The sequence below is a fragment of the Ptychodera flava genome, chromosome 7, assembly GCF_041260155.1.
Source record: "Ptychodera flava strain L36383 chromosome 7, AS_Pfla_20210202, whole genome shotgun sequence".
NCBI lineage: Eukaryota > Metazoa > Hemichordata > Enteropneusta > Ptychoderidae > Ptychodera > Ptychodera flava.
The window spans coordinates 27,642,241-27,662,887 of record NC_091934.1 but is presented as its reverse complement, the minus strand read 5'-3'; the positions used below and the strand labels follow the sequence as shown (position 1 = coordinate 27,662,887).

Here is a 20,647-nt window from a genome sequence, read left to right as displayed (position 1 = left end):
CTAAAAGGGTTAAAAACTCAAACCAGGTAGTTTTGGGTTTGAAACAAGGGCTAGAAACTAGACTTATTGAAGAGATACTCTCTTACAGTAGAAATTAAACTCCCACACACAATATGGCAAATATTACAGCATGCTTTTAACTAAGCTTAATGGTCAACGCAGATTTTCTTGAACCATTCCAGGTGACATTTTAGACTTGGACATACAGTTTCAACGACTGTGAAGATTCAAATGGTAAAACTGAGCCTGTACTGCAAGGTCAGAAGGTGTATCAGTCAATGCTTCTGTACCAGCCACTCACCAGCGTGAAAGGGAAATACATTTCTGAATTACTTACGCGTGCTACTCGAGGCATGCGTGGTTTCCTTTTTCGCCTCTTGTGTCTGCTTCGCATTAGCCTAGATGATCCGCTACGTTCAGTTGCACTGCTAAATCGACTGTACAAGGAGAAGGAAGAAAAAAATCCAAAAGAATAGATCAGTACCCAGTGTGAAATCGGTTAATTTTCGAGATTGCTGGCAGAATTTCACTTACCAGAATGTTTTGGATATTATATGAGTCACATCCCATCACAGGTACTTTATACCTTGCTGCACTGTACATGGAGAAGGTCGCTATGTCTCTGCATTAGTCACAGGGCACGGAAAAAAAATTCACAGGTACTCAAAACCTCTTCATCTTCTCAACACCAATCTGAGGTGTTAACCAGTGGCATGGCTTGAACCATTTTACAGAAAAGGAGGGGGGGTCAGGAGTTGTAAGGTTAATTAGATTTCTACCTGTCTTTGTTTTCTCTATCAACTGGCACACCTCAAAGAAATGTGTGGCTCCCTCTGCATATCTTACTTTACAAAGCACACGGTATTGGCCTTGTCTTGAGTGAAACTTCAGACCATGTCTCGAGAAATCAGGCTGGGGAATCTTTCACTTGCATAATGTGAGGATTTCATGCTTTCATCCCCACATCCCGGTACATGGATCAAAACCCCTTGATAGGAAGACACTTGGAATGTACCAAACCTTTCTGTGGGAAAGGTGTACTGTCTAAATTGTATAGGCTACAATTCGCCTGGAAATCTTGCATGTACAGTTCGCAGTTGACGCAGGCATATAGTTCAATGGCAAAGTCAACATTTGTACATCACTGGTGAGCTTTTAAACCAATGGCAATGACTTTCAAAAGCTTGTCCTTAACATGACAACTACCTGATGGCAATTCTAAAAGTGGTCCCATAAACACAACTACAGTACTTTCCTTGACAATAAAATTTCTGAGTGGTATGTGATTGCCACTTAACTTCTCTTCACCTGCCAATCTTAAAATATCCCTGGCCCTCTCAGTGACCACAGAAATAGAAGTTGCCAGTGTATTTTTCCAGTGACGAGAGGTTCTGACCTCTTGCATGCTGGCTGTTTTCTTTCACTTGCCTCTAATATCCACGCTGCGGAGGTAAACTACTTCAATATGTGGGGGACCTGACTCACAAAATTCACAACATTACACCCTGGAGGATGTAGAACCTGATTCACTTTCACGTTTACGGTTACCAAAAAAGTGCTTGAAGGGTGGAAAAAAATCCATCAATGGACTGGCGCTTGCTGCAGGAATTGAAACACCAGATGTAGTAAGAATTGATTGCCACGAGAAGCCACTACCTCTAACCCAGCTTCTAAAGTGCCCCTGCAATCGTGCATTGCCACACCCCTTGTAACAATAAGGCTAACCCTTTCACACCACTTCCCTACACAGAGGTCCAATCACATCACTTTAAACAGCAGGCTTGAACATAACTATAGACATGAGAGGAGTCACCCAATCACTAATTTTGATATGACCATTATAAATTCTTTTTTTTCCAATCTAAAATATGGATTAGCAAAATAGGATTTAATCTTAATTTTTTTCTGTTTGATCACCTTTCATTTAAATACTGCAAAGTTAAGCTTGTATTGTCTACAGTAATTTGTACCAATTATCACAAAAATGACTCACAAAATGAGATGTCTTCATTTTAATGCACAACACCACATTACTTAGTTTGTAGGGTTTATGGGTATGACAAATTTGTTCATTTTACCATTATTAATAGACAACTAAGACATGTAAGAATAGGCTAACAATTCCCAGAGGTTCCGATATGCAATAAATATGATATTAATTCACTGAGACATTAAATGTTATATGATCTTACTTCAAAGTATCTGCCCTGCATGTAATAGAAGTCTGATTAAAGGGGACTTCTCTCCTTTGAAGGATTCAGGCAGAGGTCAAAGGTTAAATATGACACGCATAGATCAGAAAATTTCTTGAAACAATTTCAAGTGATTTCTCATTTATAAAAGTCCACTGTGAGTAAGTGCACGTGGAGCTCTCTGAGATTGTTGCTGAAATATTCTGGGCAGACGGCCCATGGCCAAATTTGAATGGAATTTTGTATCTGCAATATTGGTATTCAACTGCTGCTGTCTATGTGTGTGTGTTGTCAATGTTGGGAATCAATACACTTTATCTCACTGGTCAGGTCACTCTACGCTACAGTGCAGACAAAGATGCAAGGGAAGCCAGTCTCACAAATCGGCCGACAGTCAGCCATGATTCAGACAGTTGTCAAGTGCTTTCTGTAACAGTATTTACAGTGAGTACTTTTCTCAAACTGAAACAATAGTCACAAATTACACAGGCAGTGAACCGTGATTTTCAGTGCAGAGCTACTGGTAGTATTGGCTATCAATGACATAAATTCGGATAAAATGGGACTGTACCATTTCTATAGAGTAGGGTGGAAATGGAATGGGGCTATTTCTGGTGGGGGGGCACAATACAGCACAGAAAATGGGTTGTACAGTTAAACCTGAGTGTCAGAGCATTATCGAGGGATATGTTCTTCTATTTTCATCATGGGGTAGTCCTTGGACTCTGCCAATTTCATTAGGAAGAGAATGCCGGAGTCAACGGTGTGAAGGTGATTGCAATACTTGACCAATCAGGATGGCATAAATCAGAGTTCAACAAGTAACTCCTCATACTGGTATGAAAGCCAAGAGTTGGGATGATGGACTCTGGTGTCATGCTGTGGTTTGCCATGCGTGGAGATAAATGATAGAACAGATGTGTTCCAGACAGTTTACTTTAAGTGTTTGATTTATTGCAATACAGAATGCATTCTACATAGTCTTATTCCTTGGATGCTGTGACTTGATGCATGGCCATCATGCAGTGCTATGTGGGAACATGTTATGGTTGGCTAAAATGTGTACAGAGAGTGTTTAAAGTTTTTTCAAATAGGTGGCATACTGCCACTGATACTGTGAAGAAGGAAAGTGCACACAGCGAGTGAAAATGATAATTTTTTTTACAGAAAACATCTTGCCAAAGTGAGTAAATGGTTGGTAAATTTGTACTGTGTGTGGTAAAACATGATTATCCTGTCGGATTCCTGTGTTTTGTAGGGCTCATAATTGTAGGTTCTTGGTCTGTGGGTTGAGGATATGGATTGCAGTGTGCTACCACAGCCGGAGGAGGGGGTTACGAAGTGGTACAGTGATCGAAGAAGTGATTGGGTACAGTAAAGAGATGGGTGGGGAATGAAGGGGAAAAGGGAGAGGGCATATCTTGAAGATGTTGAAAATTTATGGAATTCTGCGCAATACGACAGCTGGTTACACTAACTTACAGTGCTCAATGTGTGAAATCAGAAATAAACAGAAGTCAGCGAACTTGTGAAAAATGTGACGGCTAGCGGAATCTAGGGTCAAATGGTGTTGTTTAGTTGTGTGTCAGTTTACACAGTTTGTGGAATTTTTGTCAACACAGTCAACATAACTGCGGTGTGATGGTGGACTAAATGCTATACACAATGATGGTGAGCGGTTGTTTTATAACAGGAAGTTTAATTGGCAGAGCAATCACATCACTTTTCAGCTGTGAACTTTTCCGGTGAATCACAGGCTGTGTAATGGAATAGGGATTTCATGTCATGTTTTGTAAACAGAATATTTGGTGCAGATCATGGGTTAAACTTCCGAGCACAGTAAACATGTCAGTTGATGTCAGGGGTTCGCTAACTGTCAGTTCCATTAGCCGTATAAAGATGGAAGCTGTACATAGCTGTGACACAACAGTGCAGGGTCATTAAAGGCCCAGTAATGCTAACTTTTGATGGTTTTTTCATCATTTTTACGTTATATGTCAACTGCCACTTCTTATTCTACTCCCCAAAGAATGTTGAAACACCCACTATTTAGCTTGTCAACTTAGCGTCTATATGTGTAAAATGCATTGTTATCGTTTACATTTGAATTCTAGCCCGGACTAGAATTCACTTTTCAACAATAACAATTCAGTTTACACATGTACAGGCTGAGTTGACAAGCTGAACACTGAGTATATCGACATGGGGTGTAGAGCAAGGAATTATGGGTGATAATCAAAACAAAACTGATGAAAAAATTGTCAAAAGTTAGCATTACTGGCCCTTTAAGCACATAGGATTTTGTATTTATGCTGCATTTTGAACTTTACTGATTTCCCATATCTGATAAATGTACTGCCTTAATATTCCTGCATTTCACCATCATTCGATTCTGTAACCTGTGTTTAACATTTCGAAAATCTATGAATTAAAAGCGGACTTTGATTGGTGAAAACGTGTCAAGATTACCTTGGTATGTATTAATTGGCCAATCACAAGTTCCCTTACAAATAGGAGTTCCTTGTATGCTAACATCACTGGACATTTTGGATGTGAAAAAGATATTATGAAACGAAAATTTCTAATTAAGTTACTTCAACTTTGTTGATCAATAAATGTCCAAACACACCTGACACAGGGTTTGTCAATAAACAGAAGTTCGGAGGACATAACCTCTCCAACGAGACACAAAGAGGCAAAATATCAACCAACACTGTGCCTTTCCTATGAGAACCCCCTTTGTAGAATATTTTATTTGCACACATGCCAAATGTAATCATTCAGAAAGCGATGAACATGTTTTAACAGACTAACAACACATATAATTTACGAGCACATGGTTGCAGGACGTAGATCTCCTGAGGAACAGCAGACTCTCTCAAATTTCCGGAATGCCAATCTCAGAAATGTTATACAAGCAGGCTTCACACTTGTACAATAGTAAATGCCATCTGTATTGGTTAACCAGCTGCCTATCAGTCAATCTGACACAAGAAGTTTTCTGTAACTTCGTCTAACGTTACGCATCTCGTGGAAATCAATGACCTTTGACCCCATCCTATATCTTGCATACGATTCTTGCTGTAGTTGTTTTAAGAAATATTCACTCTGCTGAGGTACATATTTCAAACTATGTTCATTGGTGAGTTACTGTACATATTCAAATTTTCTGAACAGTAGCCTACAGACTCAGCGTGGCCTCAAAACACAGCTGCACAAAATTACTGCTACTCTGCAAGTCTTTCTCTTCTGCCCTACTGTGGGTTCAACATTTTGTTCTAGGCCTACCATCATAATGTATTACTTGATCATCTCATTTGCATATATTTCCTTTTCATTTGCATAAAGTGACTATTATATATGCAATGTAATTCACTCAACATTTATTTCCAATCCTTCCAATGTCTAGCCATAATGCATACATTTATGTACAACATAAGTACAACTCTGTTAATTACACCATTGCATAGAAAAAGCCTGCCTGTCCCATCTGTAATTCGCATAATTAAACGAGCAAACACATATCTTCCCCAATAGTAAACTGTATAGATAAGGGAGTGATTACACAGCTGTAACTCAGTTCAATTGTAACCTCAACAGTTATATGGTAAACACACTGTCTCACACTCCATTAGCAATTTGGATAAGTACAGGGGTATAATAATCACCTTACTAACTTCAATAGTTGGCTTTTTAACTCAAACGATATCCCACTCTCTCTGAGACACTCAAAGAACACACATGGTGGCCTGAATATTTTACAGGCCTCTGAAAAATGTAAATTTTATTTTCTGGCATTATTGGGCAATTTTTGTTCCATGTAAGAAGCTTTTTCTGTTATTAAGTGAAACATACAGGCAATATCAGTTGAAAGAAGCTCAGTTGAACTAACAGATTGATAACATGGTAGTGTTAAGAAATAACATGAGGTATGTACCAGGAATTCAAACAAATTAGGTTGTCAGATTTTGTTATCTGCTGTATCTTGAAACTGGCGCAAGCACTGCCCAGTTGATCAACATTTCAGGATGGCTTACACAGGAAAATTCAAAACTATCGTCTACTGAAACTGCATCAAAATACGCCCAACTACTTTTTTATTAATTTTTTCCTCCTATACATTTGTCTTTCCTCTTTCTAAAATTAAAAAGCCTTTTCCTGAGAAATTGACACCAGAGATCAACGTCTACATATCACTGTTTTTCATCATTGCAATATCTTGGGGTCAACTTCTTCTCATCTTGGCCTCGGGGCAAGTAATCAGAACTGCTGATGAAACCAGTGTGATGTTCCACTGCTTCCATAAATAAACCAGAAATTTTCAATTTTTATTCACTGTTGGGATCAAATTATGCGGCATTCCTGATCGACTATGATGTTGGAAAAGGAAACAGATTAGCTCATTGCCCGGCAATACTTCGCACTAAAGTGGATCGATCATGACTTGAAGTGATACATCATGCTGGGAGTTTGCTTGCTATTGTTGAATGACACCTCGCATTTTTCATAATTGTGTGTTTGTTTATCACTTGTATTGATATATTACTCCACTGTTTCAAGCATCTGTCCATTGTCACGGAGATAAGGTAACGGCACATCCTTCACACTAACACCTGACATGCACTGAGGTCAGATACATGACATAATCTGACATCAAACCCTATATGCTGGTATCAACGAGTCCCTTTCCACACTCAACTTTCTATATGTTATGAAGATATACAACTTGCGACATTTCCAAGTATTTTTTTGCAGAAAGAATATTCCATCTGTTTCCAAATGAAAGCTCCAAAGTGACAACATTTAGTCATAATTAAGAAGTTTCTATGCTGGAGTTGCATGGCTTTCATTGTTCCAAACAAACCAACTGTGCTACCAATAACAGTTTTCTCTTGTTCATTACAGTGACTGGATGAACGGCAAGACTATTTGAACCTTTACGCCCTATTTCACAATAAACAGGGCCAGCTAACATTTTAAAATCAATGACATTGGACAAAACCGTTGGTAGTGACAGGGGTTACCTCTACATGTTAAATAGGAAAGTTTTAATAATTTTGTAAACTTTTGCTCAAGATTCTGCACCATGGTACCAAACTTCCCCAAGACATACTCAGAACTTTCACTGAGTAAGAGAAAGAATGGTGTGTGGTTTGGGCTGCGTCTCAAAACTCTTGACAGAAAGTAAGTCTATATTTCCGGTTTCAATGTCTTTGACAATTCCAGGTCAGTGGCATACCATTACAAGTCCACAGAGCATTAAGTACAACACAGCTTCACTTAGGCCAAAAAAAAAATTGATTTGTTTCTGGTCAGCGCGCGCATCACTTCAAAGTGTGCGCGTCAACTCTTTTTTTTACTGTTTTATATTTGCCCCTATCGAAAAAAGGGGAAAATGTATCAAATTCCACCAAAAATTAAAAAAAATTGAAAAAAAATCACATCGCCGCATCATTTTTGCCACATGTCAATGACCAGAAACAAACCTATTATTTTTTTTGGCCTTACCAGGCTTTCTCCCTGGAGAGCATGCCCCTAAAAATTTTGACAATGAAACCACCAACGTGTTTGGCTGGCTTTGCCCCATTTGCATAACACTTGAATAAGAGAGTAAAATGTGAGGCACCCACACTGAAATGGTTTCTATGGTAACATACCTGCTGTCGTCATCTGTAGAATCAAAGTAACTTGTGGTGTCGATGTCACTACTCATTAGGGTCGATGAACTCTCGTATCCATGGCCACTGTGACTACTCCTATGTTTGTGTCCATTGACTCTTGGAACTGAAAGATGAACAGAAAAAATATCCACACATTAGCACACCTGTCTTTGATCATAGGCACTCTTTCAACTTCAAGCTTTGGTTTCATCCTATTGTTTTTAATGGTATGGTTGAACTTATTTTGCATAGATGGGGGGTGAAAGAATTGCATGACGGGAAGTGCAAATTTCTGTTCAATACAATTGTTGTTGTTTTCTACAGAATGATAAATCAATGGCATGACAACATGAGTGTATGGATGAAATTAAGTCATCATCTGGCACTTGCTATCAAATCACCAAACAAGACAGAGACTGTGAACAACTGAAATATCGATAAAGCTATTACTGTAAATACACAACAAATCTTACACAAACCCTACCCCCAAAAATGTATGGGTAGGTCAGCCTACTACTGAATACAATAAGATTCCACCAAAGTTTGGTGTCAAAGTGGTTTGTTAGGGATTAAATGACTCAAGATACAGGCAATGTAAAATGATGGCAAGTGAAGGCAGTCTCCGAGATGTGATCAATCAGGTGTGTCTGGAAGTCTGCTACTGGTAACTCTGATCACATTCATTGTGACCCATACACCACCACACTAGGCACACTGTGGTATAAATTGCCTTTCATGGAGGAGCAGTAAGACATCCAAAACTTGTGGTCATATTAGAGTAATTAAGTGAAATTGCAGAAAGGTGGTGAAACGATGAGTAACCTTCTGTTTCCACTCATCACTTTGCCATAATACAAAACAGATAAATAAACACATAAATTAATAAACAAATAATATAAATAAACAGATGAATAAACAAGTAAATCAATACAGTGACTTATTGGAGTGTGTTAAGAAATTACTGAGATTGTTGGAAGGAAGTCAGTTGTGTTTTGAAATGGCAAGGTGGAAAAGGAAAATAAATATACATGATACCAGGAAAGTATCACTAAACAATGGAGTGACCTTGATAGGTCAATTTATGTCGTAATCTAATTTGGACAGGAGCAGGTCAAGTTGCCATCAACCACACAACACAGAAACTCGCATCTGCATGGATACACACTGCAGAAATAACGTTCCTGTGAAATAAACAAAACTTTGTTTCCAGTGAACAACAGTTGCAGCCACTTCCCAGTGGCAATACTGCGGTCTGGTGGACTTTGCCTGCAACGCATCAACCACTCAGAAACACATAAACATTAAAGTACTGCCAGTTGCTTATCAGGATATCAAGTGACTCCCGTCCAGTATGATATGAAAGAATTTCTGTTGTATCTGCGTACATGTATCTAAGAATATAGGAAAGATGTGCAGTGATGCACTCAAATGTGTGGAAATGGCAATATGTAGATACAGTTTAACCTGGCCCCCAATTTCCTGTCAACAGGCCCATCATCACCACTGATAACAATGGGTTTGGACAAAACCATTGTGGTGAAAGGGTTAAAATTGGGGGGGGGGAGCAGAGCCTGGTAAAATCTTCAATTCTATTTGTACATATTATGAGAGGTGTAAACTGCATGGAGAATCATGTATATAAGAATCAAAGAAAACGATAAGAGAAACAGAGATGGGAGAGAAAACGATATGAGACAGAGGGGACAGAGGGGAGAACATGAGGGGAGGGAAGAGGAGGAGGAGGATTGGATGGAGTCTGGGGAGAGAAGAAAGATGCATGCTAACTCAAGGACATTGAGGTTGAGTAGCAAACGAAAGAGAACACTGGATCCCACAAAGACTGGTAAAATTATGCCAGTGTAATGGATACACTGAGCTTACATTTCAAAGTGTGGCTACAGGCAATGTACTCAAACATTCACCGACTTCAAGTCTGCTTAGTACCAGCAATTGTCAATCACGCAAGTGTTTCCACTTCTGGTCACCAAGCTCCCTTCTCCAAAAAAAAAGCAGAGAAAGGCCTGTGACTTAGAAAAACACATGAATGCGTTGGCGGTCAGAACATCAAGAGTGCCGGCAAGAGTTCTCGGCACAATGTAAGTTGTATCACACAACACAACCAACACATCACATCAAGTGTTTTGTCACTTTCAATATTTTGGTACAAGACAACAACACGGCCTAGAATGACAAAAGTCACACAAGAAGGAATCAGAGTCTGTTTTCTTTTCCCTTTCCTGGCCGACATTATTACCATGTATTATTTCTTCAAAGCGGAGGCCACACAAGGGTGAATTGAAACAAAACACACAGGCACTGTGTCGGGGACAATAATACACACAGCACCCTATACATTGTGTAAACACCACCACACTCGGCCGGACAGGCTCAACAGTAAACAGAGCCGGGGACAAAAACAAAGCCGCTGGAAAAGTCGCTAGAATAACATTTGAGAAGGAGAGGTCGCCCGGTATGAAAGAAACTCAAAACAAGCCTTTCAAAATACCTCTCGTCTTATCTCTGAGATGACTCAATAACTGAAGTGTACTGATACACAGTTTCTTTCCAAACACTAACGTTACCACTTAGGTAGTTATAGTTTTGACATAAGCTGGGATAATGGCAGGCGTGTGAAGGGTCTTTTGGGAGGGCAAGTGACTGCTACTCTACGGCCGGTCATGGTTCGCCGCTCTCCATGCATGACGGCCAACGTGGAGACAACTCCACCATCGCATCAGGCAAACAAATCCGACGCGAGGGGTAACGTTATCTTGCGAACATCAATGAAAGAATCGGCCACAATAAAAAAAGTCAGGTTCCCACATATATTTCAACTGCTGGCACGCAACACGCTGAAACCGTACACCCACGGGGAATATTATTGAATTTTGGTCCTAAAAGAGTGACCTTTCGTGTACTTGTCATGCCAAAAATACTAAACTACAGCTCAGCAGAGATATTGGTTTCACAATATTTCATAATCTTACACTTTTAATGAACGACGAAGTCACTGTAACATGACACCCACTCCAGACTGAATCAAATTTTATTATTACACATTACGATTTGATGTGCTATAAATCGCCTCTGCCATTGCACACTTTTCAATGGCACGACCCACTCTCACTCTAAATGACACAAATATGTTGACCACAGTTCCCTCGGTTGAAAAACAGGAAAAGTTTTATATTTTTCTTTCCTCAGCAGTTGTTGTCACTGATGTTTTGCATCCCTGAAAACATTGATGCTTCCATCCTTGTTTCAAAGAAAATCTTTCTTCTCCCTCCAAGGTAGTGACGTCCATCCAATTGTAAAAGCAGAAAACACGTGATGTAATCCAGGCCTACTTTCAAGTTTGACTTTCGACTCTTTAATTAAAACTTTTGTGAGGACAACGCATCGATCACAACCCATTGTTTCCAACCATGTAAGCTGGTCCCCATAAAACTAAATGAGGATGTAATGAATTGCAAAAAACATCCATGGCCGGCAACACAGATAGGAAAACAAGCGACTGTTTACCACTTTTTTAACCCTGATTCAGCTTAGACAATAAACCAGAAAAAAACAATATGCAATGTTATCAGCATTTACACAATTCCTCCACTGGCTTCCAACCCAGAATTTCCTCCCAGATGTAAACAAAACCTTACATGAGTGTGACTAAGGCTTTTTAAAAACAATTTTAAGGTTTCCCTCCAATATTCTTGATCTTAATTCACTGACTGACTAAGTCCCTTCCCCTGTCAGTCAGACTAACATCACAGAGAACAAAATCAACAGGCAAGTACAACCGAGCCAATGTGAGAGCTACAGCTGTCAGGATTGGCTTTCTCTAGATCTTGCTGCCATTTCAATCCGTGTTGTTTTCAACATACTCAAAATCCATCATGTATTTTACCACACACAGCCGGCCCTATTACTCAGACCACATGTTACTGCAACTACCCTCCTCAAGGCAAACACAGAAGGAGGGAGCAGAAAAAAAAGAGGAAAAAAATCCTTGTCCAAATATACTCTCCCCACTGCAGCTGTCAATCCGCAAATCAAACACAAAATGAAGAATAAAAGCAACTCTTTTAAAGATCAAAACACAAGCTCTTTGGCGTACTGGCCTTGTGATACCTACGAGAATAAATCCACACGTCCAAGGAAGTCTCTCTTTCATTTGAGCTGGGTCCCTGAGGGTAACACTTGATTGAACGTACAAATAGCATTCTAGGGAGGCAAAGACACGACGGCGTCTTAATTTGAGCGTTTCCCATCTTGGCAGTGTTTTGGCGGTAACTGAACATACGTGGCCTAGTTTCTAACATCAGCGGCACCGCGAGGTTTTCCTGTTACGAGGTTTCACGCTTCATTTTGAGGTTTCCAAAACACAGCTCCACCGGTGATGCTGTCACAAGGATATCTCCAGCATATCCTTTCGAGTCTTTAAATTCCAAAACGCAGCAAATTTTTATATCCTCCCTGATTATTTTGACTTTGTCGACTGCTGTAGACAATCCCTGGCTATGACAAGGTGTTGATGCTGTTCTTCAGCTTCTGAAAGAAGTTTCCATTAAGCAATACTCTACTGTAATTTGCCAAGTTTCCTTCGACTGTCCCCGAGAAACCTTATATCAGATCAGGCCGACTTGAAAACCACACAACAAATTACAAGACATTACTCTGGGGAGGTTTAATTCCGCTGGGAGTGCATAGATCCCACTGTACAGAGTACCATGTAGTCTCTAAGTTCAGGAAACAGAGAACTTTTCTAAGTCTCAGGTTCGGTTTGAGTCAAGTTCAGGATTCTTGCAGTGGTTTATCAGCACAGTTCCTCTGCTGGGGGTCTTTAACTGCAGTCATTACAGCGCCAGCTCAGTTTTGCAACTCTCCAAGTGTGAACCTGTCCAGGCATGGATGGATGGATGGATGGAAAGCGGCAGTGAGGGGTCCGGTCATTTCCTTGTAAACCGTGTCTGGAGTGGCTCTTTGCTTGATGTGCTGACGTTTGTTCTGCACTGTCAGATATCCTGTATCAGTGTACACTCCGCGGCTACGGTCAAACACACTTCTCATGATACGGTGGAAAATGGTAGAAATACGCCCACTCTGTCATCCATGCCTTATAAATCAACTCCACATCAGAGCCAGGGAACTACATAATATAAACACTAGCTTACCCTACACTAAAAGCAGGCTCTTAAAATCTGATACTTCAGCTACAGAAAAGCCTGGACCGTACCACTTTACCGGAGGGGTTGTTAGCATGTGAAAAGACAGCAATAACTGTCACTTTGCAGTCAGCCGCAGACTTGTTTTTTAACAAGAGTGAATGCTTTCATGTTCGTATTTTGACAGATTTTGTGATTTACTGGAGGAAATTTGGTTAAGGTTTGACAAATGAGGGTGAGAGAACACCACACCCACTCGTACGATCCTGGGCAAAGTTGGAATGTTCCAGTGAAAGTTGCTTGTGACCTGAAGGGTAGCAATATGCAAATGAAGTCAAAAGTGTTGAGTATCAACAAAGAGATAAAACGTCTGCACAACGGCACTGACGTAAATCATAAATTAGGCATTTCTGCAACTATCTCGGAGGTTAAAGTTGTACAGTTGCCAGGAATATCAAAATCTGCAACTGACACAAGCCAATAAAATATCAATTCTTGGGGGCTGTATGATGACTCTCCTGAAAAAAATGTCACGTACAACGATGCCAAACATCACACATCTTTTCACCATCAAAATTTATCAGTACTCGACGCCGCCAACAATCAGAATCAAAAACTGCTCAAATCTGAAAGGCAACAAAATTCTTGACTCCGATCATTCTTGTCATGGCAATCTTGCATTTGCTGTTTTCCTTTGCTGAAAACTACATTTAAGGACATCAATCTCCGTCTTGGAAGGAAAAAACAGAACAGATTTCGGGATAGTTCAGCTTATCGCCAGACACACATGATACAAGTGATTGCATGGGGCACTGATAGCGGTCACTCCCGTGTCAAGATAATACAAGTATAGTGATGACAGCAAACACATGATCCTTCCCTAAACTGTGCGTGATTATCACAAAAACAGTGACATCAACTCCAGTAATTCGGCCTGATTCATGAGCAGAAAAAAAAGTGGACTGTGAGATACGGATACCTTGATCTGGAACATCTGCTGTGGTAAAATTGCAACAAACATGATAACTGCAAATGTTTTATCCCTTTTGTTGCTAAATTCCGAAGTCTAAAGTTTGGTTTCGTCTCAGTGTTTGTGAAAACTTACCATCAGTAGACTACCCCAAAGAAATCATCAGTCTTGAATAACAAAATACCAAGTTTTACTTTATTAATGGAAAAATCTATATTATTGAAAAAATTTAAACTTCAGTGGGAACCAGATTATGTGTAGTTTGTGAAATTTGCTAAGGATGACAAGTGACTGGCATGTCAGGTTATTTTAAAACTCTTTCACCCCATATCAGATAATGAGGTCACATCAGGCCACTGAAAGTAAAAGGAACAGAGTAAGCAATGTATACAATAAGTCTTATGGAAGAACTTAGAAACCCAATATTGATACCAACTTGACATCCATGATCCAGTCTGAAAGAAAATTTTCGCATACTGCACACCTTGCCTGACACACATATCACACATCAGACACAGGGTTGAAAGTCACTGTCAGGGTCAAAGTTGAGTCGTGTCAAAGTGGAAAGGTCAGGTAAGGTCAGGTGAAATGCTACAACAGAAAAGAAGGGTTCACACAGAAATATGTCTTATACGGTGGAAATTACAAGAAAATATTGAAAACTGTGAAATTAGTTTCAAACAAAACAAAAAAATTATAATAAAGGTTAACTTAGTATGAAAATAAAAGTGAACTAAAAAACTTACAATCAGTTTGATGTCTGTCTTTTCTTCGATGTCGATCTGTAAAAATAACCATGCATATTTAGGGTTAGGGGTTTCTGTTAGGGTGCACAGAGGGTGTGGGGGGTTGGGGGAATGAAAACACTATGAAACTAAAATGGCTAAGGTTGGTGTATAAGATAGGGTAGGAAGACATCCATTGGTTAGTAAGGGTAATACACAGGCACACTCCATTCACACATAACACATACTTATGCAGTCATGTACATCCGGCATCTCACAAAATTCAATTTCTCCTATCATTGGGCAGTACAAGCTAGACCCTACCACTGTCTACGCTATTATCTACTCTCCTGTGTATGTTTGTGTGTTTTCACTCATTCAGTTCCACTCTACTGCAACACTGAGAGAACTGGAAACCAAACTCTCCGACACACAATGGACCCTGTTCATCAAGAACATGACGCCTGAGGGTCATCAAATTAACCCTGATCCAATGAAGGCAATTCAGTATAGTTCCTGATGTCAATTGATTTTTCCTGACCTGTGGCTAGTCTGTGTCTGCGGAAACTACCAGATATTTCAATTACACACTGTTGATACACTGGTATCCATCAAAAAAACGCAAACTTCAGAAACTTCAGAGTCAAAAATTAGTATTTTCATCTATCCTTTCGGATAAAATCATTTTGACCAATCACAATAATGGCTATTTGCATATAATTTAAATATAAATACTGATTTACATGCCATTTACATAGATATGCTGACATCAACTTCTAAAATTCATAAATCACAGTTTGTATTCATTTTAAGGTAAACATTCATAATTGTATGCTTTTAAAATAGTGCTTTTTTAAGGGTCATTTACTTTTGCAAATCAGAAGAAATTCAGCTAAAGTGCACCTAGAAACAAAGTGGGACATCACTGTGTTAGGATAATGGTTATGCTTATTGAAAAGGGTACATCAACATATGATGATCATGGAGACCAACTGAGCAATACCCAAACTTCACTTATATGTCTCATGCGGCAAGTTTGCCACGTCACTGAACTCCAACATTGTGACATTTACAATTCCAACCAACGTCCTTGGAACCCATTTGAGAAATACCGCACATTGCTGTCAGAAAGATATTCTCCGAACTAATTGATTTTCCATTTGTTCACATCGTAACTATTGATCGCTTGCATTTCTGCCTGTTTGACTTTCCAGTAAGAGAGAATAGATAAAAACAAGTTCTAGAATTCTTGAAATTGTTCAGTATTCTATAAACATTACTTTACTTTAAACTGTGATGGTAAGTGTGCAAGGATTTCTTCATTGTGTCATGGACACATTCAAAGTACCCTCAATCTAATTTTACTTTTTTTTAACCTAGAGTTGAGATTTCCGGGAAATGGGCTGGCAAACTTGGAAGACAAATGGTGCAAGGAGAAGAACAAAAACAAACTCTCCTGAAAACAACCTAAGTGTTGAACAAACCTCCATCAAGATCCTGCTAACCACAAACTAATATGTAAATTATACTCTATGTAATCAGTAATTAGCACACCTCTGTAGGGGGAAACACCAACTAGCCAGGCCAATTGTTGATTAATTAGAAGAGCCAGTAAAAAGTAAACGTTTCCTGTTTACACTCAGCAGCAGTCAAGAGGTGTGAAATAACTGTACACACTGACTCTTTTGGTCAGAAATGTTTCCCCATGTTTGCAAAACAATTATTACTGTAGGTTCTAAATACGTGCTATTGTTCAGAAACAAGGATGTTTTGTCTGCTAACAATTATCTGTTTTGCACAATTCTCTTTCCAAATGTTTCTAACAGCATGATAGAAGCAAAATTTGCCTACTTGAAAAACTGACTACACTGTCAATGCCTGTCAATTTTGTCAGGACACAGGTCAAAAGCCTTCACACATTTCTTTTTCATTCAGCTTGAGAAAATGAGTGGTTCGACACTGTGCATCACAGAATTCTCAGACAAGACCAGCTGGTAAAATTGTGATTTTATTTATTTTTACAGGGACAATGAAAACTTGGTTAAAATGACTATGACTGGGACTGTAGATAAAAACATGATAACTAGAATTCCACAATCTTCATTTCAAGACATTTTATTCGGCAGCACTTTGTTCAAGTGGGAAAGTTAGACTCATTTCAAGTTGCCATTAATCCAGCCATACCATGCTGTGGAAAATGAACCAGGGCAAAACTTGGAATGGCAACAAACTCACAAAACAGGTGGATCAGGTAGACAATGATGCCAGTAGACGTATCTACAACTTTAACCTGTTTGCTCAAGTTCTGCAAACTAAAATCTACCCCAGTTCGCAGAACTTGATCGCATCTGTAGGTTCCAGACTTGCCTATACTATGACAAGCAAGACTTTACTGAAGTGAAAAGTCAGTGTCCCATTGCATAAAATCCCTGCCCTGGGGTCAATGCCAGTGACAGGAAGCAAACCCTATTAAACCAAAGGGCTGATACAAACTCATGCCCTCATGCACCCGACCCTACAGGAATAATACTCGTGAAACTGTAACCAAAGGGAATCTTCTATAAGATTAAATGAAGAAATTTATCAGGCATTCTTCTTGTTCTTAATCCAAACATGTCTTGAGGGAAACACAACAACGACAGAATTGACAGCTGAAGGGAAGATTCCTCAAATCCAATGATTAAGATTATCTGGATGTATCTACCGCTGTGTGTGACGTGTGCCACACAGGACGAGACCAAGACTTTCACGGTGTTTAACCAATCAACAAACACAACATCAATTACACGTAATACCCTACGCAGATGACCATTCCAAAAATGTGACCTGCACACACACTGCCACAGTTACAGTTGGCCTTGTCCAGTGACACTTGCTCTGATTCGGGCACACAGTAAGACCAGCTAGCATTGGCCTACAACAGTGCACAGAACTTCTGTATGTTGAATGTGGCCAATCATAACAACTGAACCATAAGTTTAAATACAGCAATGCGATTGTTAGCACCTCACTTTCATATGGGTATATAACAAGGGCACTGCTTGATTTACATATTTTTCATTTATTTTGGTTCAATGTGTTCTTCTTGGTAAATAAATAAACAAACAAACAAACATCACTTGCCCAAAGGAGAAAGCTGACGGTGATTTATGATTTTGGCCATTTTTGGCTAATTTGGTCGCGAAACATTATGGAAATATCTTGTGAATCATAGTTGATGGCAATAAATGAGCGTTTCACTGTTCCAAACTTGTTGCCTTATATTAAGATTTGTCTCTTGTTATAGTTCATTGCCATTGTTCATTCCGATCATACCATGATTCACGAGTGCACTACTGGGAAATGTCAGGACCACATCTCAGTTGTGGAAACACAAATGAGACTATCACTGAACTATATTACACTTCCTTTCTCCAGTCAGAGAATGGATATGTAAGCAACCATACTGGCATAAACCTAGTAACTGATACTCATTTGACATTGCTATGAACATGAACTTGCAAACTGGCTTCCGTTTGACGGAGCGAATCAACTACAGAAATGTGGACTCTACAATCTTTAATGTTTTCACAAACAAGTTTTCTTTCAAATTTGATAAAGCATGGCTTCCATTCTGGGCACTGAGTTCTACGCTTTATCAAGTCATTGAGATTGCATCATGACAAACCTAAGATGTGAAGGTAAACCTCTAGGAAGTTTAACCCTTTCGCCACCATGGTTTGTCCCAAATCCATTGTTTTCTATGGTAAAGTTGGACCTGTATACAGGAAACTGGGGGTGAAAGGGTTAAGGGAGTACCAGTAGACGGTAACATTTGTGTTTGACCATGGCAAGTGGGTAAATTAGGTTTTGTATCAAGAATGACATACAGCCTAGTGTAAACTCAGGATATGTCTTACACAAATGTATTTTGAGGAACATGATTGACAGACTGCCAGAATTACAAATGTAATGTCTGTGCAGTTAAGTAAAATGATTTTGTATTGTCTGTGCAGTTTTAAATACAGAAATACTATAGGGCACCTGATAAAATCAGGTATAAAATATTGGAATACAATGATTCCACGTAGGAAATACCATTTTGGAGTGATTACAAATTTTCAATTTGAGGCAATTCCTTTCCAGTATTTCATTCCAGGTTTTATCATATCCCATATGGTATCAATGGATGATACAAGTGGTACAGGCACAGCTTCCCTGTATTCTACATGGAATAATTTGTCTAAAGAAGACACCCTGACTGATTGATGATAGCCTGTCGAACTAGAAATACAAGTCTTCTATTTAGTCCCTGTAGTTTTTAAATTCAGGAGTTGACAAATGGCTTGTCTCTGTCACTGATGCAACGGGGCAAACAAAAGTTCAAAGGTCGCACTCTGACTTCCAAACTGTTACAAAATTTCTATAAAATTGGTAACTTTTGCAGAAACAGTTGTAAATTATCGGACTCTTGTGTTATAAAAAACGGTTGAGTAGAGTCTACATTTTCTAAAATAATTGTCATTCTGTTCATATGATTGTAATGCTTTTCAAAACATTTCTTTCTAATCTTTGCTGTGTTATAGTGGACAGAATTCTCGAGAACATACAAATCACAAACAAAATTTGACGACGGAGCGTCACTCTCTCTAAAAAACTTTCAGTCTTTTTCACATGTTTACATACAGCAGCTTTCCTGTCAATCTTTTTTACAAACCTCAACCAAATATTTAATCACTGAAAAGATTCCAAAGACCAAATCCACTTGTCACTATTTTCCGCAAATTTGGAAGATGGAAAAACTAACACTCCCTTGCAGGGGTAATCTTCCGTCCACACATGGACTGTTTACAGGAGCTAGGCCGGCTAATCCCAAATGTTTATACTTTTAAATGGTTACTCTGGCTTTCTGTAAACACCCCTTTGACACAGAAAACATAAAACCTACTGACTACTGGCTTTAGCTGTGAAATTTATGGTAGGTATTCTCCTCACAGGAAGTTCATTTTCTCTTGAAACTCAGAGCTTTCAATGATCAAAATATCGCAAATTGACTATTTTCCATGCCTATGTGTATGCATAGGGAGTCAAGAAGAAATGGAATTTCTTGGAATAACTGCTTCTACTTTTGCTGAATTTGAGTTTAATTCTGCAGAAAAAACGGAGCACTCACGGAAAAATATATTCCCACTGCAATTTTTCTATGCACTTCATTAAAGACAGTATTCCTTGATGTTGCAGAGCACTGTGAACACATTCGTTGGCAACAACATAAATTATTTTATTTTTACCCTTTCATCAAATTAGTTTGGCCCAAACCCATTCTTATCAATGGCAAGTGTGGACCTGTTTACTGGTTATTAGGGGGTGGGCAGGTTAAGTGTCTGTCTCTATCTCATATTTCTAGCGACTGGACATTCAATGTATAGAAAATATTAGGAGAAATTCACTTTTTTTTTTTCAAAATATTACATGTCTTGCTTTCTAGAGCTGCTGTCTCATTAAGAGAATAATCAAACCAATGTTTTTCCCCTTCTCATCGGCCAAAGTTATATTTACTGTCAAACGATGGGTTGTATGTAGCATACTGTGGGGCATGCTCTTTGGCGATTAGAAAATAATGTCTACTTCCAAGCTCTGATTTATGCATGTGACATTACATAGGAACATACAAACCATCAATTTAGGATCACAATTTTAAATTCCTTGCCCTCTGTCTTTTCCTTAACACAAGGTCACCAGGAAAAATACTGAAACGGCACGGTATTATCGAAGTATACCAGGAATGGATGCTCAAAGTTCATGGACTTTGATGATTTCCATTACAACCCAGAATACATTGTCCCTGTCCCTGAAACCTTTACAAACTTTCAAAGTGTTCACAGTATATTTGAAACATTTCACAATAATTTACGACATCATTCAAGCAGAAAAAACAAACAATTTCCATGATTGATAAAAT

The 20,647-nt window shown here is 39.0% G+C and overlaps 1 protein-coding gene across 6 annotated transcripts in view; it reads right to left on the bottom strand.

The window, feature by feature from the left end:
- The window catches only part of LOC139137148 (segment polarity protein dishevelled homolog DVL-3-like), a 103,377-nt gene that overhangs the window by 25,755 nt on the left and 56,975 nt on the right, over nucleotides 1-20,647 (bottom strand). For 2 of the 6 annotated variants that reach the window (XM_070705115.1, XM_070705116.1), the window contains exons 5-7: nucleotides 14,728-14,763; nucleotides 7,850-7,976; nucleotides 338-437 (exon numbers count right to left, since the gene is read on the bottom strand). In XM_070705115.1, the coding sequence (XP_070561216.1) occupies nucleotides 338-437; nucleotides 7,850-7,976; nucleotides 14,728-14,763 (263 nt within the window). Of the gene's footprint in view, nucleotides 1-337; nucleotides 438-7,849; nucleotides 7,977-11,981; nucleotides 13,038-14,727; nucleotides 14,764-20,647 lie in introns of those variants that run through there. The other 4 variants (XM_070705117.1, XM_070705118.1, XM_070705120.1 and 1 more) reach the window with 3 other exon arrangements.